Source organism: Diadema antillarum, unplaced genomic scaffold (genome assembly GCF_040938485.1).
Source record: "Diadema antillarum isolate AM-2024a unplaced genomic scaffold, OU_Dant_1.0 seq00000497_RagTag, whole genome shotgun sequence".
NCBI lineage: Eukaryota > Metazoa > Echinodermata > Echinoidea > Diadematoida > Diadematidae > Diadema > Diadema antillarum.
The window spans coordinates 370236-393575 of record NW_027271456.1 but is presented as its reverse complement, the minus strand read 5'-3'; the positions used below and the strand labels follow the sequence as shown (position 1 = coordinate 393575).

General features: G+C 37.5%; 2 protein-coding genes across 2 annotated transcripts; both read right to left on the bottom strand.

Annotated features, from left to right (window-relative positions):
• Positions 1-1315: 1315 nt before the first annotated feature.
• Positions 1316-14905, bottom strand: LOC139733823 (uncharacterized). The gene is made up of 9 exons (XM_071644628.1): positions 14873-14905; positions 9348-9537; positions 8488-8596; positions 7663-7815; positions 7314-7419; positions 6717-6858; positions 3908-4090; positions 2371-2458; positions 1316-1441 (listed from the first exon to the last, which is right to left on the bottom strand). The coding sequence occupies exons 2-9, from the start codon at positions 9530-9532 to the stop codon at positions 1316-1318; spliced, it is 1092 nt and encodes a 363-aa protein (XP_071500729.1). The 5' UTR covers positions 9533-9537; positions 14873-14905.
• Positions 14906-18631: 3726 nt separating this feature from the next.
• On the bottom strand, positions 18632-22399 carry LOC139733819 (stabilizer of axonemal microtubules 3-like). The gene is made up of 5 exons (XM_071644625.1): positions 22080-22399; positions 21106-21288; positions 20386-20562; positions 19698-19897; positions 18632-18941 (listed from the first exon to the last, which is right to left on the bottom strand). Exons 1-5 carry the CDS (start codon positions 22182-22184, stop codon positions 18632-18634), a joined length of 975 nt encoding a protein of 324 aa, XP_071500726.1. The 5' UTR covers positions 22185-22399.
• Positions 22400-23340: the final 941 nt, after the last annotated feature.

Genomic DNA, 23340 nt, shown 5'->3' with positions numbered 1-23340 from the left:
GGTAATTAACTCTTTACATGTATGTGCCCAGTTTGCATGCCTGACTCAGTCGATGGCGTGCCAAGTTCGCAAATTCTGCTCAAATGCACAAACCCGCCTAAACCGATCGATAAATCGCCAGATGCCGAGGTACTACAATGAGAGAGTTTCTCGGGATTTCAATCCTGGCACATGCAGCTTGCATTTTATGTAGTGATTGACTATCAAACAGTATTCCCTAGTGGATTTGTTGGTATAAATTCTAAGTTTTTGTCACTGTTTTGTGTGCAAAAGTCATGACGTTACAATAATGATGCTACTGGTCATTTGAAAGAAAAACAATCATAGATTTGCCACGCAATCAACATCTCAGTAAAGTTTGGCAATATCCTTACAACTTCGCTCATTACATGTCCATAGTAACAAAAATCTTTGAAAGTTATTTAGATTTGAAGAAAAAAAACAACAACAACAACAGAATGTTTTCCCAAAGCATGACTACTTTGCTGTCTCAGAATAATGTGGCACACAGGGGGTTTACACCATGGCATATAAAGAGTTAATTAAAGTCACCCCTAGCATTCATTATTTTCTGGTGAGGATGCTAGTGCAAGAGATCACAGTTTTACCATTAGCTGAGAACCAGAAGGGCATTATAGTATACTAAGATTTGAGCATTAATAAAATCAAAACAGTAAATTTTTCATGAAAAAAAAAGTTTAATAAATACAAAGTGGGTAGATTTATTTCAATTCAATTCAATTCAATAGTGTATTATTTAGCATTGTTCCAAATACCGAGTAAAATAGCACCCTCAAGGTTTTGATTTTAATATTTTACTGACAATGAAAATAATTTAAAATCAACACCATAATGTAGAGGACATCAAGCTCTACAACATGATACCAATAACTCAATATCCCCAAAACTGTCATTACACCCTTCTGATTCTCAGCTGATAATATTCTGGAAAAATAATTGTAGCAGGCAGGCCCTTCACACTTTGTTTCTTGGGATTTAAGAAATCTTGACTTTTGACCCTGTAGTCTGTCTATTCTTGATAATTAATTTCTTGTGACGAATGACTAAAGCCTTATAGGTGTTTCCCCTTGTAACGAAGTCATGGCACGGGCAGTTCCTTTCGTTATGTCAAAATTCTGTTATAGCCCAACAGTAAAGTACATGAAGATATAAATTATGTCAATTTGAGGACCTGAATTTCTACTTTGTAATACAAAAATTTTGTTATAACAGTGTTCATTATAACGGCAAGTCTGATGAAAAAAAAAAAAGGTATAATCTGGCTTCATCAGTATTTCAGATTGAAACACGGAGCCTAAAACTCGGGCGTAAAAAAATCTGGCATGGACGGGTGTTGATACAGCTGTGACAAGACAACATCAATTACAGAGCGCCCTCTATCAATGACATGCTGGGGAATCATTTTCATTGCTGCCTTCACCTGTATACAGACATGGGAGAAAGGATTTAAAACATGTTAGTGAGAGTCAGCTCCTGGGATACAAAGTAGACTTCTAATACATTTCCCTTTGAAGACCCCTGACACATTCTTTGTAGATTTTTAATAGGAAGGATAATAATGAGGATAGAAGTAGTAGTAGTAGTAGTAGAAGTAGTAGTAGTAATAAAAACAATAACGATAATAATAATAATAATAATCATCATCATCATCATCATAATAATAATAATAATAATAATAATAATAATAATAATAATATAATATTAATAATAATAAAGACAAAATTAACAATAATATGAATAATAAATTGTTTTTATACTGCATATACATGTACACAAATACAACTATAAAAATCTATGCATAATAAAGGATGCGGGGAATGTAGAAATAAAGAATAATACACAAAGAGACATTAAATCCTTTGACTTCACAAACTCACTGAAACCTGTGCTAAGGCAAATGATATATCTGCATAACTGGTTAACAGGCGTATCACAAGGTTGATAAATTTCATGAATATAGAAAAGTAATTCAAAATGAGAATTACTGTGTGAGGAGAGTTGTTTAACATTCTTTTTTTGTTCTTTGTTTGCTTGTTTTTGCATTTCAAGATTAAAAAAAGATTGGAGCAATGAAAAAAGATAGGGGCCTCTCAGGAATAAACAACCCCAGCCAATAATGATATCAAAATCATCACACAATATTTATTTCCACCAATCAAACCCTATCATTTCTGAACCCATACTAGTAAAATGTCTCCACAAAGGAGTTCGTGATAATTGTCTCCATAAAGGACCTCATGGAAAATGTCTCCACAAGGGAGCTCATAACAAAACAGATGACATTATGAAAGTCTCAACATGAGAGCTCACATTATAACAAAACATTTGAGCCACCAGATAGATACTCACCAGTTCTGATGGGCTGAGATCTTCGAGATATTCTGGAATCCTACTGTCAGGAAAGTTGCCTGCCTTGGCAATTTCTGTCAAAACAACTCTGTAAACCAAAGAGCAAAATTACTCAATACAGGGAAACCTTCTGAAAACAACACGCTTGGGCCCACTGAAACTTCATTATATCACATATCTTGTTATATGAGGGAAAAACGGAGAATATCAAAGGCATTATTTCTCATTAATTTGCAGATGCAACAAAAACCCAGCTTTAGTGCTTCATAATCGTTCTAAAATGTGAGTTAGGGACAAAAACAAGTGTAACAAGGAAAAGTAGAAATTACGCAGTGTGTAATATATGTCCCCGCCAGAAGTAGCATTTTGTAACAAAATGTACTATACAGGTCAAAAATCAAGGTCAAAGGTCAAAGAAGTCAAAGGTCAAAATTCTGTGTAGAAGTTTTGAAGCCCTCACCTGGTGCCATCACATAAAGCAAACCGAATCGAAATCGGGTTAGAAATGGCGAAGGAGTAGCATTTTGTAGCCATTGTACAATATAGGTCAAAAATCAAGGTCAAAGGTCAAAGAAGTCAAAGGTCAAAATTCTGTGTAGAAGTTTTGAAGCCCTCACCTAGTGCCATCACATAAAGCAAACGGAATGGAAATCAGGTTAGAAATGGCAAAGGAGTAGCATTTTGTAGCAAAATGTACAATACAGGTCAAAAATCAAGGTCAAAGGTCAAAGAAGTCAAAGGTCAAAATTCTGTGTACAAATTTTGAAGCCCTTACCTAGTGCTATCACATAAAGCAAACGGAATCGAAATCGGGTTAGAAATGGCAAAGGAGTAGCATTTTGCAGCCAATGTACAATATAGGTAAAAAATCAAGGTCTAAGGTCAAAGAAGTCAACGGTCAAAATTCTGCGTAGAAGTTTTGAAGCCCTCAACTAGTGCCATCACTTAAAGCAAACCGAATCGAAATCGGGTTAGAAATGGCGAAGGAGTAGCATTTTGTAGCAAAATGTACAATATTGGTCAAAGGTCAAGGTCAATGGTCACAACTGAAATTCTGTGTAGAAGTTTAAAGCTCCCACGTAGTGCTATCATATAAAGCAAACAGAATCAAAATTGGCTCATAAATGACAGAGGAGTAGCAAATGGAAGATTTTGATCACACACGGACGCACACACGGACACACGGACACACACACGTACAGAGCCCGTTTCATAGTCCCCTGCTCGAACTCGTTCGGCGGGGACAAAAATGTTAATCAGTACAATCAATGTTAAATATTGGTAAGTATACAAAATGTGAACAATAAATGCTGTATCAAAATTGTGTCTTGAATACATTTTCTAAAGTTCTGGTTCACTGAGAAAAATAGTGATATCTCCTAAGGGTTCCTTGCAAAATTGTTATATGATAGGATGTTACAGTCAAAGGGTATTACAGTCAGAGGGTGCTAGGCTTCTCAAGACTTGAACCAGTGACCTTGCAGTCACTTTTCAAGCGCTTGACATGCAGACCACAACCCCTCCACTTTGCCCTCACCTGTAATTGGCTGAATTCATGACCTGGCTGCTGATAGCAAAGGTCTCCCTGACATTGAAGGCTTGGTGGAACCACCCCGATGGGATGATCAGCAACTCCCCAGGATTCTGTTGGACCTGCAGCGCCCTCGCCTGTTCAAACTTGGGATATTTTATGAGGTCTGGGTCAAATGCATCCAGAGGACTGAGGAGAATAAAAACAAAGATGAATCATGTAAGATGGGGAAAACAAAAAACAAACCCAACAACATCTAAGCAATATGACAACTAGGCATTATGCTAGTAATCGTTTTTTGTTTCGTTTTTTCAGGTTTAAGTTTGCCATGATTCTTCTCTGAAAATGACTGAAACAAGAATGTGTTTTTGTTGCAAATGGTTGAAATGAGTCAGCATGACTTTAAAGCTCTTAGTCACTGAAGTTCCTGTAAATGATGGCCTTTGGTTCCCTGAAAGGTACAGCAATATTGTTCTCATTTTGACAATGTTTTTGTCCACTTTATTAGTTACCCCCTGCTTGAAAGAAAGATATTATTCAGAGGGGTGAAGGTTCAGATGCAAGTTTCTTCACTTTGTCTCCCTCTACAAAATTAAATCTGTTAAGATCGCAACTGCAGATCTGTAAATTAACAAACATGTCGGAAAAAAGGAACCAGCGGGACTCGAACCTGTCATCTACTGCTTTCCGGGCAGCGACACTACCACCAGGCTGTCCCTGGTTGCCGGCAGTGACACGATGAACATGGAACAAATACCCAAGCTCCGAAATTCTGACATTGTTATGTTAAGTAGTCCAAGGCGGACAAGGCATATTGAATGAAAGAAAGATATTATTCAGATGGGTGGAGGTTCAGATGCAATTTTCTTCATTTTGTCTCCCTCTACAAATTAAATTTGTTAAGATCGCAACTGCTGATCTGTAAATTAACAAACATGTCAGAAAAAAGGAACCAGCGGGACTCCAATTTGTCATCTACTGCTTTCCGGGCAGTGACACTACCACCAGGCTGTCCCTGGTTGCCGGTTCCATGAGGCCGGAGGCCGAATGGAATATGGCACCAGACCATAGATATTTCCAGTATTTCGTAAGGACACGCAGGGGGTAACGATTTTATCTTTTGAAGTGTAGATCTACATGAAATCTATAGTGTAATCTCATTGGTAAAATTACACAGGCAATCCGGGATTTCACTTCTGTTCCCGTTAATATTTTTACAGCGAGTGAAGTTGAAAATGCCGGCTGTCGAATGCATGAGCTAGCGCTGATTATGATTCGCGCTGCTGTGCGTAACGTCACCAGTCACGGAATACCATAGAGCTGGATTATAACTTAATAATCCAACTCTATGCGGAATACTCACTGAACTCTACACTTCGTCACTTTCTTCCACGTACGCCCTGAGAGCCTGGGCTGCCTTTGCATTGGCCTTGGCTGTATTTTGGGGCGTTGTGCTAACCTTCGTCTCGCTGATTTCCTCTCGTGAATGACGTTGAAATCGCCGGCTGTCAGCAATGTTGACTTACGTCTCGCGAGCTGATTATGTGCGTACACGTACATGCGCAGCTAGCTGTGTAATATCATGATGTCATATCACAGAATACGGAAAATATTCAGTGGCGGATTTAGCGCATATGCGCACAATATGACCTTATTCATGGAATACGGGAAATATTCAGTGGTTGACCAATGAGATTACAGAATTTACGACCAATAAAAGATAATAAGTTATGTTTATTTGGAAAGCAGACCTTACCAAGAGAATGGTGTGTCACAGAGGTAAAAATGATTAATTTCTTTTCGTCAGGCGAGTTACAGTTGGTATGATTCATGAGCTGCACTGAAACAATCCAAATCTCTGGTACGCAGCTCCTCCTTTCTATACACCATTCCAATCAGCCATTACTGCTGTGTCCCACACCTACAGTGAATGCATGATAGATATCCCAGTGTGGTACGGCCAGCTCGCAGGACACCACAGTAATGTTAGGATGTGTTACAGACATGGAGAGGCAACTCTTTGTAATTCATGCAAACACATGTTTGGGTTGGAGGCGTTACAATGGGATGTCTAGCATTCCACTACGCTTTTAAGTCATGCTCGACACCGCTCTAGTTGCAAGACGCATTTCACCTTTCGTTGAATTACAAGCTTATTTCACCGTAAAATTTAAATGAAATACTGTAATTGATTTAGAATAGTTTAAGAAAGAATTCAATATTATAAACATGTATTTCTAGTTTCTTCGTAATGCGCAAATCGAAGTGAAATGAAAATTAGGCCCTCTTAAAAACCTAATATTTTTCTATAAAGCGCACATTTGCTCATGTTAGTTTTCTATCTTTTAATCTGGGATATTTTAATCTTTCAAATATAGTACTCCGTTAAAGCGTGTTCCAGTGTGCTTTTAAACTTTTTGCTGTTAAAATTGTCAGCTTTACACTGCATTTTGATTCGCTGCTCCAATTCAAGGTACACAAATTTATTGTTGCCATCACATTGAAAGAGAGAGCGAATTGCAGTAGGGGCAAGTCTTTCCTGATGTGTGAGCGCTAGTCCCGACTATTGATGCTCTCTTTTGTCAAAGCACCTGGTTTCCACCTGTGGTTAAGCGCATAACTTCTCGGCGGTACTGCGCACGACTTTAAAGGAGAGCAGTAGTCGTCTCTCCTTCTCTAGCACCTCCCTGGTTATACAAACTGATCTTCTGTAGAGTAACTGGGATAGTGACTGTTGATTTACCAGCACATGAGGGCGCTATTGACTGTAATTTATCCCCTGTAATGAATCTGGCATGAAGCATCTTTTTCTTACCTGCCATACTTGTGACAATTGAGAGGGAAGCCCGAGTTGGGGTTGGACGTAGCATAGAGAAGATCATCCTGACCAGGGGGATACAGCTTCCATCTCTTCTTACCCCATATCACTGCATTGGTTCCAGTCCAATTGTAAGGATCTGTTTAAACAAGTGAATCTCCAAGAATGGGTCATCTTCAAAAATCATGTACTGCAAATTAGTTCCCATGTTTGGCTGAAAATGTTAAAAGTGACATTATTTGGAGCCTAATTAACTTTCCAACAAAGCATAGAAGTCATGAAGTACTGTTCATCACAAGGAAATATCACTTTTTCCATTAGCATTCACATCATTTGCAGAGAAACTTCATTTATGGCATATCACATGATCAAAAAGAAAATGGGCATCTCTAGTGTTGGTGACAGATCTCAAGTTATGAAAAGTACCAAAATCAAGAAGAAATCTTGCTGTCGTCAACCTCCCCTCATACATCAGTACACACTTTAGCAGTAGTAAAAAAAGCCTACTGACTTTCATACAGATGGCCAAAATCAGCTACAAATGGATAATGACATTGAAGATTGCATACCAAATTGTACGATCAGATTACCCACCGATATGCAATGCTGATCTTGAGTGCGCTGTTCCCCACAGCAGCATGGCATTCCAGGGTTTGATTTCTTGGGGGAAGAGTTCAAAGAAATCCTCTTGAAGATAAATCTACAGAAAGACCAACAAAAAAAATAAATAACAACAACAAAACAAAAACAAAAATCAATTCTCCACTTTTTCTTCAACATTGCGTGTTTTCCATTTCCGACTACCAAGGTGTGTAGTTTTTATATAATTTGATCAATAAAAATGAAATTCATATCTAATTCTTTAGTGTTTGAAAGGCAAAGTAAGATGAGAAGAATATCTCATCTACCAACATGGTGAATGTTAAAAACGATGTGAACTCACCGATGTGCCAATATCTTCTTGAAGCTTTGGTCTGCGCGGAATAAAGATTTCATCTTCCACATAAAGCCACTTTCTAGGTCTCCCACCATTCTTCTTCAGCTCTGCAAAAAACTCCAGTGTGGTGAAGCTACTGGAGGCATCCTTAAGGGCACCCTGTCAAGGAAGATTATTAATGAATAAAAAGTAATCTAAGACATATCTCACTGCAATATATAACGAGCTGCACAAAAATCTATACATGGTATATAAAAAAAGAGGAAACCATCACACAGAGATGCCAGTTAGAATAAAAGAGAGGGCCTCATATACATTTAAATGAAGCTGCCTTGTACACAAAAAGGCCTGAACCTTGATACTACCAGGGCCTGAATTCAGACTTTTGCCTGAAAACTGGCATCATTAATCATAACAGATTATCACATGGAAAACTGAGACCTTTTTTTTCGGAGTAAGTTGCAAAAGAGATTATAATTTCTCTGGATATGCTTTCACTTTTTCCCGCTGGCTATTACAAAGAAATTTCAATGTTCGGATTCACTAAGGAATAGAGAGAAGTCATTTTACTTTATGTGCAAAGCCATGTCTGGATTTACTCCATTTCACAACACTGTATCATGGAATTGGAGTTAGTGTGACTTCTTACAGCAATGGTAACATTGCATTGTGAGAATAGAAATACTCCAGATATCAAAAAGTTTACAAGAAAGATATTTCTGGAAAAACTCCACATCATTGGGTCTCAATATGTTTCCATATAAGATTCACTTATTGAGGTTGTCCATGAAACATGTGATCAAGCAATGGTTTGAATGTTTCAAGACTTACCTGGACCAACTTCATAGTCACATGATCTCCAGCGTAATGCTTCATGAAGAACGCTTCATTCCATCGGCTAGCCTCCCAGGTTTCTACCACATCAGTGATGATAACCGGCCTGTCGTCAAGTAACATGAGGTCAAAGTTCAGGCATGATATAGAAACCAGCAGGGCAATTTCTTTGGACTTGCATTCTGCTGTTGGTACTAGTAATTTTACTTATTTAAATAAAGTTTTAATCTACATCATCTTCAACAGGTTCAGTGGGAGTACTGTGTGACAGTTTGAAATCAATGATGGCTAATTTATGTGTGCCACAAAGAATATGAAATTTCACATCATACAATGTTTTCATTTTTATCAGTGACAGAAACATGATTACGTACAATTTTCTTAAGACATTACTTTCTCATAATTTTCTGAAGACATCTTGAAATGAGCTGTCAGCTCTGTATCTTTTAAATGGACTTAAATTAGAAATTGAAGCAATATTGTTAAGAGTATGCCAGAATTCAGCATCTCTTCATTCAAGTGATAACACAAAGTGTTATAAAATGTCAGTTATAGAACAAATATTTCACACATACTCTATTCCACATATTATGAGATGAATATTGGCAGCAGCATGAGTAACAAGCTAATTTAACTGAATTCAACAGATATTATTTTCTGCTCGGCTAATTTATGTTACTGAAAATGTAGACAAGAAACATTATATTACGGGCATGAAACTTTGGTGAATTGCTACTCTTATTCAGGAATTGGAGTAAAAAAAAACTTTCATGTGCATTTTACTTTAGTAAATCTAGGCTCCTCACAAAATTTGCCAGCTTTTCTGGTTTTACAGTAAGATTTCCTTAATTACTCACCATCGTCCGTTGTATTTTTCATTGAAGAACTCCAGGCTGAGATTGGCCACTCTGTCAATCTTCCCGAGAGCCCCGCCCAACTCAAAACTCTCTCCATCATCCTGGAGGACATCAAGGATGATGGAGGTGATAGCAGCAGTGATGGCGGCAACCAGGAAGGCAAAGTATGGCTGCATCCTTGGCATGGAAGCTAACTTTTACACACAGAACAACTATAAGTGATGAAAGGCTAATTTCTTCCAAGCAGCACCACCATTTGACTGCATATCTTTAGGTGTGAGTTTCTTCAATTTGTATCCCTCTACAAATTAAATTTGTTAAGATCACAACTGCTGATCTGTAAATGAAACTAGAAATGTCGCTATGGCGACTGGTATGCCTCCGCCATAATGCATGATTCTCCTAATAGGTCTATAGTACATGTGGACAATGTGTGATTACATTTTCACAAAATTGGCAAAATATTAAAATGACATGTTTGTCACAAATGTATTGAATGTTTACCTTCCTTGACCTATGTTTAATTGGATGAATAGGAGAGCATGTATTTGGGGATTTAAGAACTTTAACTTGACTTTGACCATTTCATAAGTTTATGCACTGAGTAATTTTCAAGGTATGGAGAAAAAGCGCAATTTCTGTATTGAACAGTAAATTGTTATCATTTTCATCTGGCCTTTGATTTATAAGAGAAGCACTGTCACGCAGAACGTACATAAATTCAGCATGTACTAAGTTTCAAGATAACTTGAGCCACTTCCGAGATATGGAGAAAAAAGTAAGTTCAGCACGTTCACTTGATCTTTGACCTTTTGACCTTTGACCTTCTTGGCAAAAAAAAAAAAATCCCAGAGAATCTCTATTGGGTTAGACATGCATACATCAAGTTTAAAAAAAAAAATATCCTGCTGGCATTGCATAAATATAAGGAAAATAGTAAGATTTTGAAGTATTGCCCTTGACCTTTGACCCCTGACCTTTGACCCCATGAACCCTAAATTCCCTAGATAACCACTGCCAGTCAGTAGATGCATATACACTATGTTCCATGAAGATACTTTGAACAATTTCCAAGATACAGAGAAAAAAGTGAAATTTTAACATTTTACTTGACCTTTTGACCTTTGACCTTTTGACCACATGACCCCAAACTTTCACCAGAGAATCTTAATTGGGTAGTACATGTATACACTAAGTTTCAAGAAAATATCTCCAGGCATTGCATAGATATGGGGGAAATAGTAAAATTGTAAGCATTTGACCTTGACCTTTGACCTTGAGCATGTGCACCCAAAAGTTGATAGGCACAACTTCACCCCCTAATACACATACATGCCAAGTTTCATTAGGATACCTCAAAAGGTTTTGGTAGTTACCCTGTCCACAAAATTCATTACGGACGGACGGAAGGACGGACGGACGGACGGACGGACGGACGGACGGACGGAAGGACGGACGGACGGACGGACAACCCGAAAACATAATGCCTCCGGCACCACTTCGTGGCGGAGGCATAAAAACATGTCGGAAAAAAGGAACCATCTTAACAAATTTAATTTGTAGAGCGTGACAAATTGAAGAAACTCACACCTGAACCTTCACCTCTCTGAATAATATCTTTCTTTCATGACAAATGACATCACAAATCATTCAGGTTATGGCATGACCAAAGCAGAGTAGATCTAGGCCTACCTTCAAGGAGTAAACACTACACAGGACAATGAGAATGGTCTTTGAAATAAAGGGGTCAGAGAGAACAGCAGAAGAAATTGATGCTGTAAGAAAAGTCTGCAAATGTGGTGCTTAGTTAAACACTCAATTACTAATACTGGGAAATAAAAACATCAGATTGTGGAATAATCCTCCTTCCAAGTGCCAACTTATGACAACTCACTCCACTAAGGATGTGGATAACTCCTTCATGCCAACAGCAGTACGGCTATGGAATGCACTCCCTGCACACACCATCACAGCCACATCACTGGGCGTCTTCAGGACTTGCAACTCTGCATGCTAGCTCCACACAGGAGGTAGTTTTTTAGTTTGGTTGGTTTTTTTAATTATTTTTATTACTTGCGCTATGTAAATATTTGCACTACCGTCCATCAGCTTCATTATACTAAAGCTTCATCCTTTGTAACCATACACAGCCCTGTCGACCTGTCCCTGTACAAAACACGCACGGCGTCTGGTCGGGCTACATCCTTAGCATCATATCCAGAAATGGACTTTGCTGAGTACCAACATCCTCGCAACAAGTGACTAGTCTTGCTTTTGCTAGTAAACCGACTAGATCTAGATGTCTATTGCCAGATTGCTACATCATACACTATCAGTATTGCCCACACTAATCTTGAGTGTATTTTGTAATAATTAGAAAATCTGAACTTCTTCTTTTTCTTTATTTAGTTCTTCTTCCACGAGAGTGACCACAATCAACTTGCTGATTATTCTGCCACTTTTCGGGAGGTCTAAGTTATGCAAATCTTCAGAGGGTTCTAGTGGTTGCAGAAATGAATTAATGATCATCCAAATAAGTAGATAAATAAATAATCCTCAAAAATAATTTTGTTGCCTCCTCTTGGCACACCTTATTAAGGCTCACTGTTGCTCAGCAGCTCCCCCCCCCCCTTTCCCCTTGCTGTTGTCATTTCACTCTTTTTCCTTTTTTTTATCCCTCTGTTGTTCCTTATCTTGTTTGATGTTGCCTCCCTATTCATCCTTTTCCTTCAATGACTGCCCCCATGGTCCTCAGGATCATTACTGACCCTCCTCTGTCTTTTGTCTGTCCACCCTCCTGCTCTAATCCCCCTCCCTTTACCTGTTGGGCTCCTTGCCTGTGACCGCCTACCCTCTCCTTTTGTTTTCGTTGTTCTATGTCCCTAGCATGTCCCTGACTGTTCTTGTTGTGTGAAGTCCTTAGAGTATGTCTATGTGATTGCTTTCCCTACCTGTTTGTCATTTTGCCTCTGATGCAGATTCTGCTACAGTGCTAGGATTGAAAGCTCACACCCCTTTTAACTCTATTTCATTCCATTGGCTCGCCACTATTGGATAAGCAGTTTTCAGCAGCTTTGTTTGCCACTGATACACTTAAATAGATAATCAATAAACTGGCAAGTCCTAAATGATAAGGTAACAGTCAGGCCAAGTCGTGATATCGGTCCCCTCTCGTTTTGCGTGTGCGTCTCCACTAGATCTGTATGTCACTATGTGCGAAGTCTAAGGAGGTTGACTCGAGTCCCCGGCTATGACGAATTGAATGGCGGTGAATGGAGTGGGGACTTATTTCCCGATAATGCCATTAGTCACAATAAAAATAATGAAAAATAGGTTTCTTTTTCTTTTTTTGTGCGTCTTCACTATGTGCAAAGTCTATATACACTCAGCAAAAAAGAAAGTAAACGCTTTTTCAAGTTTATATTTCTCATATAATATTTGGCTGAAAGCTAATCTATTATATACCATATTAAAAGTAATTTAATTGGCTATCAACCTGTTAGGTCACCAAAAAGGGAAACTTTACGCATGAGTGAACACTTGTTTTCTCTTCCAGGGCACAAAAGTAAAAATTGCAAAACTGAACAAGTTGTCATTAATGCATATGTGCTCTCCAATAGCACAATAAGAACAAACAACAAATTTCACACAAAACGAAACATGAAAAAAGTTACAAGTTTACATAAACATTTGATCTCTATGATATCTTTAAAGCCCAAATGATCAATGAAGGCTAATAATGGAGGATAATAGAGAATATTATGTCAAATTTAAATTCAAATGAAATGAGAAGACAAGTAATAATTACCAAAAATGGTAGAAAATGGAGCTTTTTTTCAAATTAGGAAATTGTAAATAATGTTCGCTTCTTGAATTTGTCTGATGAATTCTTAAATCACTAGATTAACAGACATGAATAAAGAAATTCTGCTCATTTAATCATCTTTATGCTTATTATTCCCTATATCATACAAGTTTGACTTGGCAGAAAGTACTTACTTTCCCCCTTTAGTTTCCCACTTTGCTTTTCGTAGAGGTTATAAAGAGATAAAGAGAATGATAACTTATGTTTGCTTTTTCATTCATTCATGTCTTTCATTGTGTTAAACTGGTCTTTTGTTGTCAATGTTATCGTGAAGGGCATTTGCAAATGAAAGAAAACATGTCAATTTTTGCAAATTTTAATTTTGTGCCTTGGAGGAGAAAAACGAATGTGCTCATCCATGCGTGACGTTTTCTTTTTAATTAACCTATGGATTAAATAGTCAATTAAATTACCTTTAATATGGTATAAAATAAATTGATTTTCATCAAAATCTGCTTTGAAAAATATGACCTCAAAAAGTGTTTACTTTCTTTTTTGTTGAGTGTAGGCCTATAGTTTATAGGCCCTAACAGTTAGGCCTACTAGCACTAAACTACATGTACTAGTACTTGTACTACTACTAATTAGTAATGGAGGTTGAAAACAGTCACCGGACCGGTACCGCGTACCGGCTATGACGAAATGAATGACGGTGATGCCGTAGACGCGAGTGGTGGACCAGACGTTCTGCTATATTTCACGATAATGGCGTAAATTGCAAAGACAAAGTAATCATGAGAAAATCTGTCACAGTCTCTACTCGGAGGCTGACTATTTGGCTACATGTATCAATGTTAGATAAGAGTGTTCTATGGCACAACAGGTACAAAGAAGATGCAATGAAAATTGAAAGAGTCCAGCGGAAGGCAACCAAATTGGTTCGCGAAATCAAGGACCTCCCATACCAAGACAGACTTAAGCATCTGAATATGTACTCTCTGTTCTACAGAAGAAGAAGAGGAGACATGATTGCTGTCCATCAAATCATGCACGGACTTCTCAACATCTCACAGGACCACTTCTTCTCCCAACCTACAAGTAGAACCACAAGAGGGCACTGTTTCAAGATCCAGAGAGAACATTGCAGATTGGATGTTCGAAGCAAGTCTTTCAGCAAACGTATAATACAGGACTGGAACAGCTTGCCGGAACATATAGTGGTCTTGCCAACAACTGAAAAATTTAAAAGATATATAGACAAATATTGGTGGGAGCATCATTTTGATCTCCCATGACTCCACTCCTGCGCATGTCGTACTCTGTCGCACTTAGTTAAGTACAGGCCAAACAAGAAGTAGTGATCGGGAATTACAGGCCAACGCCTTCTTCCTGTACCAGATGATGATGATGATGATGATGATGAAGCTCAACGTCGAGAAGAGATAGATACCATCGCCATCGGTCGTAAACTTCTTCGTCTGCTCTCACGAGAACTTTACTGGAGATTACACAATTTTCAACATGCGGGACTGAACAAAATTATTTTCTTCAGCAATGTACCAAGTTAATAGCTGCCGCTATAGATTGGTCATAGTCGATCGCTGATGGCCCAACACAAAACTCTAAATGGAAAAAGAAAGAATGGGAAAGTTCGGTAATATGAAACCTAATTTGAATTGTATAGGCTATTACAAATGGATAATTTCTCCGTTTTCTTTACCTCATTGACTGACGTGACAAAGGCTTCGCCGCCGTCCTTCGGCCTCTTTTCGCTTTTTTGTTTTGTTTTTCGGGATATGTAAATATTATAGCGCCCTCTTGAGTTTCTCATTGAGTCAGTGGAAAGAAGAAAATTTGTGTGAAAATAACGTGAATTATACTTTAAAAAAACACTCAAAAAATTATTATCATTATCATTATTATTTTTACATTTACATCTAAAACATGCCGGGAGTGATCGATTTGGTGTGTTTCAAGAGATTTGATAGCAAAATGAATTATTTCTGGAACATGATTCTAGCCGTGTTTTCTCATTTTCCTAGTAAAATTCTGAAACAAAAATAGATAGCCGGTATCATAGAAACATTAAGATGAGTTCTATTTGTAATTTCACAAAGCAGAGTATTCATTGGGTAACTCTGACCCTGAAATGATTAGAGATCAGTGGATTTTGGTATTTGATGATCATGCCATAATATTCCTATATTACTTTAGCTCAAACAACTGATGAAATATCAATTAATTTTGACATAAACCTATGTCTAAATTTCTACTAAAATGCCACATTACCGGTATCAGTTTTATACATTTTAGGTGGACATGTATCACTTACAAAAAAGAATTACAGGTTGTTATTTGATAATGCCGGTACAATCACCTACAGTTTATCATACAGCATTACTATCTGCTACAGTGTATATGTATGTTCGTGTATGTATGTTCGTGTATTCATCGACCCGTAAAAATAATGATCACAAAGGACAGACATCTATTTCATTTCAGATACAGTATTAAGGACGATTTGAAGAGTTTGTTTGCAAAAAACGATAAGCCCATATTTGCCAAATGGAGATATTTGCTATTAAAGGTCAAGAAAAATAAAGAGAATAATAAGAAAATTTTTGCTTCTTTTGACCATAACTTCAAAAATGTACCTTTATATGTAGAGACCAATATTAAAAGGTATTATTTTGTACTTTTTGACAGAGACCGTACTTCAAAATCTTCCAAAATGGACTTATCGGTTTTTGCAAACAAACTCATCATTTGTTTCATTGTAGCATTCAGTAAAGTCCAATATGGCAGTTGCAATTCAGTTGACCATTTGGACAACCATTTACTGTCTAGCTGTATTTTTTTTTAGTTATGGCTATGACCTACACGATTACTAAGTCAAGACTTATTGATGAAATTTCTGACAGCTTCTGTGGTGGTAGAACAATGGGTGGTATGTACGATGTATGTGGTCCTGAAAAAAGTCTACCTACTCTTGACATTTTGGCAAACATGTTCCTGCCGTTTCCAAGCATGTTCTTGTTGTTTTCTAAGGGCCATATACATACCCAAGAAAGAATATGTGAAGGGTTTGTTTGCAAAATCCGATAAGTCCATTTTTGAAGATTTTAAAGTACGATCTCTGTCATAAAGTACACAATAATACCTTTTAAATGATATATTGGTCACTATATATACAGGTATATCTTTTAAGTTATGGTCAAAAGAAGCAAAAATTTTCTTATTATTCTCTTTATTTTTCTTGACCTTTAATCGCAAATATCTCCATTTGGCAAATATGGACTTATCGGTTTTTGCAAACAAACTCTTCATGTGGTACACTATTAAGTCTTCTATCACCCATCAAGACTTATTGGAAAATCATTGGAATGATCAGAGTATTCTCCACTTGAAGAGTTTGTTTGCAAAAACCGATAAGTCCATATTTGTCAAATGGAGATATTTGCCATTAATGGTCAAGAAAAATAAAGAGAATAATAAGAAAACTTTTGCTTCTTTTGACCATTACTTTAAAATGTACCTTTATATGTAGTGACCAATATATCATTTAAAAGGTATTATTTTGTACTTTATGACAGAGACCGTACTTCAAAATCGTCAAAAATGGACTTATCGGTTTTTGCAAACAAACTCTTCACTTTCAAACAACATACACCATACATCACATTCCTCTTAGTCTCTCTCTCTCTCTCTCTCTCTCTCTCTCTCTGTCACACTCTCTTTCCTTCCCAATAATTTTGCACTGTTTGCACATCTTACTCAATACATTTGATTGACAAATCTGTTGGCATAATTTATATTATACTTTATTTCTTTCAGTGCATCATATATATATATATTACAAATGTACAACACAATGGCAAAACAGAAATTGAGCAAAAAACAGAGTGTCAGCATCAAGACTGTTTTTTCCAATACAGTTGAACCTCTCTTATCTGGCCTCCCTTTATCCGGATCTCTCTATTATACGGATGCAATCTCGCCGTGATTTTTTTTTTTTCAATAATTACGGGAGGAAAGGGGGATTCCCAACTCCTTGAGAACTCCTACACAAACACACATAAATTACATATTACTTCCAACATGATTAACACACATTACATCAAATTTCCTTCCAAATTGCTCACCTTCAGACATTTTAACATCCCCAAACATCCCCAAATGTAACAATGATAAGGTTGCACTATACACGTTGCTACATTGTGGTAATGGGCTACATCAGTACATGTGTATGTATATGTACAGGTATAAAGCATTGAGTCTCCCATATCTGGCCAAATCCCTTATCCGGATGAGCCCCGGTCCCGACTTGTCCGGATACGAGAGGTTCAACTGTACCAAATATCATATCTAGTCAATATTTCCTGATATAATAGCTGAATATCTTTTAAGCTTAATATCATACTACTCTCTGCTCAGCATCCTAATTGTCATCCAATACATGATTGATTTGCTTTGATCAAATCTCTTTCAGCACTTGAGCATTGCAGCAATCCCATGATGTACATGGCTAACAGCAATCATCATGAATTTAACATGCTTAGAACTATGTAGATGCTCATACTGAAAATATTGGATTCAAACTAGATTGTACACTGGAAGTTTCACAATGCATGAACATTTTGTGAATGCTACTCTAGCATTTGATCTAAGGAAAAGTTTACTGGGAAAAACATGAAAACAGAACTGAAGCTTTACAGTGACAATGTCTGCATTCAACCGTGTCACCCGCAATGCATATGGGTAAAATTTTCCAGTTTTCTATGACATTTAGTTATGAAGATTTCTTCAGCAAACATTGATTTCTTTCAGTTTCCACCTTTCTGTAGAAATTGAATCCACACTACCAGTCCCCTGGTTTTCAAGTATCATGGTATGACAGATAAACATTGGAATACAAAGGCACAATCCTGGCTGGTGGAGAGTACAGAAAAGTTATTTTATGATCATCCTGTCACTGGTATAATGGTTTATCATCTGTTGTGTCAAACCAACAACTGAATCTGAACATCATTGTGAAGAAGATTGAAACAAACTTGGTGGTAGTGGACTCTATTGTTACTAAAACGTTTTAACTGCAATGTACCATGACATAATACTAAATTGAGTGAAATTCCCATTTGTAGTTTTGGCAGCTGATGAACAATAGTTTGATCTTCTGCATACATACAAGAGACTGTCAAAGGTATAATGACAATGATATTAAATCACTTGAATTGTTATTTCTCAATTTGAATAACCACCAGTCATCTTATTATAGATTTTTACCAGTATACAGCAGCAGATCACATATCCTCAATGGCATACACTGACAACAAGCCTTGCTTTACAGCGTAAGGTAGTAATGGGAAGCAGTCCACGGCTATCTGCTTTGGTCTCATTTGATGTAGGATCAGGGAACGCAGCTCCAGAGTGTTCAAACTTGCATCTTATGTCCATGATTTTTACACTACTTGAGACTAGCTCAGACGTTGATTGGTTTGCCACTTGCATACGTCTTGTACTCCGTGGTGTACATGTTTGGTACAGAGAAGGTTTGAGCAGGGCCTGCCTTGGGGATGACCCAGGGAGTGTCCACTGGACATGAGAATAGCTCGGTCATCTTGGGGTCAGAGGGTTGCTGGTAGGAACTGGTAGCTGTGGACTTCATGCCGCTGTGGGGGACTCGCTGGAATCGCTCTGGCCAGCGGACTGGCTCCTGGATAGGTGTCTTGAAGACCATCTCATCTGTCATTGGGGGGCGCTTGTGAACCTCAGCTGCCTTGGGGAGAGGGCTGGTGGAACAAATATCGAGGGAAAAACAAATTAACCTCTAATATCACAGTCAAAAAAGATATGGCTACACTCAATTCAAAACCAGCACTTTTCACAGAATTCAAACAAAATCTCATATTTCACCGATGGTAATATGCTTTGATGCAGACTGTACCCTGTGTTATACATTTGTATTAGATGAGCTACATGTACACGCATAACCTACATGCTGTTGAATTATGTCAGATGAAAATATCTCTCAGTAAATAACATTCTGATATTTATAAGTTTCAGGACAAAAAAAGTTTATCACTTATTACCTCATTTGATCAGCCAGCTACATGTAAGTGAATATTGTATTCAAATTGTAAGATGCTTCTATGGCAAAATGCTCTTACAACAAGAGGACATAGTGTACTATTATGTATCAGAAAGCAACATCTGTTTTGTCAGCTTCATAAAGCTAATGAATATATCACAAGCTTGTTCAATAGATCATTAATCTCATGATAAATGCACTACATCCATATCTGGTATTACAGGCAAAAAGTTTTGCATTGAGTTTTGAGGAGTTGATCATGTATACGTGAAATGAGGAGTGTACATTGTACACACAATATAATGAATACCTATAATGTACTGCCATGTACAATTATAGTTGTAATAAATGTAAACAGTCTACAATTGTCTAAAATGTGTTGTTGTTGTTTTCACATGGAGAGTAAAACAAAAAATGATAACACAAATATTGTGATGATTTAATTTCCAGTACTTACTTGTGCTTAGTGCCGTGACCCCAAGCCTGTGTGTAGTCCTCGCATCGCCAGTAGGTGGCAGCATCTTTCTTTGGGTAGTCATCCAGTTCATGGCGGGTGAATCGTTTGTGAACTCGGTGAGAAGTTGGCACATAAATGTCGAGATTCTGAAGAACACCGTCATCGCGGACAAGAGTTGGCTTGAACTTGGGTACACTGTCCTGTGAAAATACAACATACAAACACACTATATGTTAAGTCTACATGTCCATCGTATCTGGCCAGGTCAAGGTCTTTATTAACTGTCACAACATACATCCATATACCTTGGTACATTGTAATATTTGTATGTGTATTTAGAGAGGTCAAGGTCTATAGTCTTCAATGTACATGTAATATGTTGGGTGAGTTTGCATAAATACCAGCAAGTCTTAAGGCAGTAAACTTGCTTTTATGGAGTTACAGTAGTTTTAACACTGTGATAAAAATACACATTAAAAAAATATATTCTCAGAACTCATCCAACTTTGCTATCACTTCACATTTCTACACGATGTCTGTTTGTCTGTTCAGTTTCTACACAAAGTACTTATACGATGTTCTGTACAGCATTTTTTTTAAAGTTGTTTGTTTTTGACTTGTTTTGTTTGTTTTATACGTGAGTTTGGAATTGCTGCAATAAGAGTACAACATGAAAATTGCGCTTTACCCTGACTGGCGCCGGAGAATTCAGATGATGCGTTTGCAGGGTAGTTGGTTGAGGGTTGCCGCTCAGCCTGTTGTCGAAGTCTACACCAAGCTGCATCTGGTCTCCCTTGTACTGTGATTGGGCCTCACTTTCCTGATGACCCATGGTTAGAGGTTTGCGCCAGCCCCTCTGTTGCAACTAAAATATAAAGACACAAAAATATTGATTGTAAGTACTTGAATAAATCACTACCATGAAAGCATTACATCTCAAGATTTTAGAATGTAACTCTTTAAGTAAATTTGTGTAGGCACAGCTTACAGCTTCAGATACTGAAGCTTAACATGCACATGTTAAAATAAGACATACTTGTATTATGTAAAACTAATATTGATGCTAAAACATGACTGATTATTAAATGGAGAAGCATATTAGAACACTTACGTGTACAAAGCAAGCATGAACATACAACTTTAAACCTGTAAACCATTTGGTAACGAATGAAACTACAATTTATCACAAAACCGGTGCTAGTGACAAAACTTTTCATCAGTGACAACTGCCACATTTCTATGACAAATTTTCTCTCAGCCAATCAGATGCAAGGATTTCAGTAGCTTGTCACATCTATGACAACTTGTCACTGATGGCAAGTTTTATGAAACGGGCCCCTGTTCTGTATCAAGATTACAATCTAACGGGAAAAAAAAGCAAAACATCCACACTTCATCTTCTTCATACCTTTTCTCTGAGGTCCTTGTTGTAATGAATATTCCAGTGCCCTGGTGCCTTTTGATGTTGATTGTTGGACAGAAGACCTCCATGATACTTGTAATTATGAGCTTCTCCAGTGGTTGTCTGAAAAGGCTTGATGATTTCATCTTGCTTGGCAAGCTCTGGGGGCAGCGGATTGTTAATGGTCGTCTGTTGGTGGAGACAAGAAACATGAAGTACAGTGACAAAATAGTGTTCATTAAATATCAGTACAGCCTATGTCTTTACAAGAAAAGAATGACTGGTCAACTAGATCTACAGGTGGAAAGACAGATGTAGGTTGGCTGTAACGATTTAATATCTCGAAATGTCCTAATCGTAGAGTCAGTACAAAATAATGGCATGTAGAACCACCTAATAGCTACTACTACTACATGTAGATTGGTAAGTGGTGTTGTACACTTATGGTACAGTCATGGGATAGTTCAATATTCATATTACAACATTAGTTAGCCAGTAGACGTACGAGTTGATGTCTATGTTAGATATCTAACTCAGTATCGCCAGTAACTGTAACGTTAGGCCATACAATTTTTTTATATATGCACAGCAAAACAACACGCATTTTTATTGGAAAAGCCGTGGAAATTTGCCATGCATGCTAGACACTCTACCTCTGTAATGATCAGAGTTTATTTGATAACGACATTACAATCTTATCATTGATGATTAAAATTATGTGCCACGGTGGGGTCTACAAGTACACTTACTGTTAGTGTAAGTGTAAACTACAAGTAGACAAATTCTACAAGTTACACAAGGAATGTGGTGGATCCAAACTTACACGAGTTGACTGTGTGGCACGCATTCAATACTTTTCGGAGTCTTTTGTAAGCCTACTTTGGCTAAATGATATTAGTAGGTCGCCCTAGGGTATAGGGCCTACTATGGATTGATTTACGACTATGAAATATGACTGAGACGATGAGTATGAGACGTACCTTAAAATCGGACGCAGGAAAGTAGTATTCGGGCCGATAATCCAATCCTCTTCCGGAGCTAGTTTGATGCAAGTCAAATCTTCTAGTGCTGATATTGGTCGACATATTGCTTGGGTGGAACTTTTCAAATTGACACTACTGACAGTGAAGAGATTTTACTGCTAGTTCTACAATCTATAGATGATTCGATCAGCGAACACAGAGCGTAGATGCAGACTGGTAATTAAGACCGCATGTAGATCCGTTGCTCTGAGTATTAATTAGCACCGACGGCCACACTGCTGATGACTTCGATAGGGTACCGCCACCGGGTCTCTTCAGTTTGTTTCTGCGTCGATGATGTCGTCAAGCTACCGGTTGACCACACAGTATACTGTACACACGTTATTTTAGTACACAGTAGCATCGTTGTTAGGGTTATGACCACAACGTGTGTTGCATTCACAATCATTTCCGCATAGCAACCATCGTAAACAATAAAGCGCGCCATCTATAGTTCACCGGATCAACTTGTGTTATTATAAAAGTACATGTAGTAGGTGTACAATCTTTGCTTATTTAGTATCACACTTGAAAGATTCTTACAAAGTAAACACTATATATATATATTTTTTTAATTTGCCTTGAAATTCGAAGAATACTAGGACGTCTTTCCAGGGTCTGTTCACCAACGTTCTGCAGCCTGCATGTATTCATTTTATTATTTATTGGATATTTTCTTCAGTTTTGCTGGTAGAAGATTGAAACAATAAAAGTGTTGATTTATCATAGAGCAAAAATGTGCCATTAATCTTTATAAATGATTGTGTCTAATCATTATTTCGTCATGCCGTGCAATGGATCACAACAAAAATGTACACCATTGATGAATTACGTTTAGTTATTATTTTGTCATGAAACATGCCATGCAATATCAAAATTTATTTTTTTAAAACCCAACAACACGTACACCAGCCATACTGTAAAGAGCTGCAGCTGCAACATGCTCAACAGCCGTCCCTTTCTTAGCAATGACACATTTAGCTAGAAGAACAATAAAACGCTACACCTTGACAAAAAACTACACCGTGATGAAGAAAAATAAATCAATTTGATTTGATATGACTGATTTCAGGGATAATTAGGTGAAATATGAAAATTAAAGACATCTGATGTGGTACCAACGAAGCTGGGGGAAAAGAGCAATAATGACATGAGAACTGACATAAATTATTTTGAACATTGACAGAAATAATGTTTATATGACAGGAGAACAAACAGA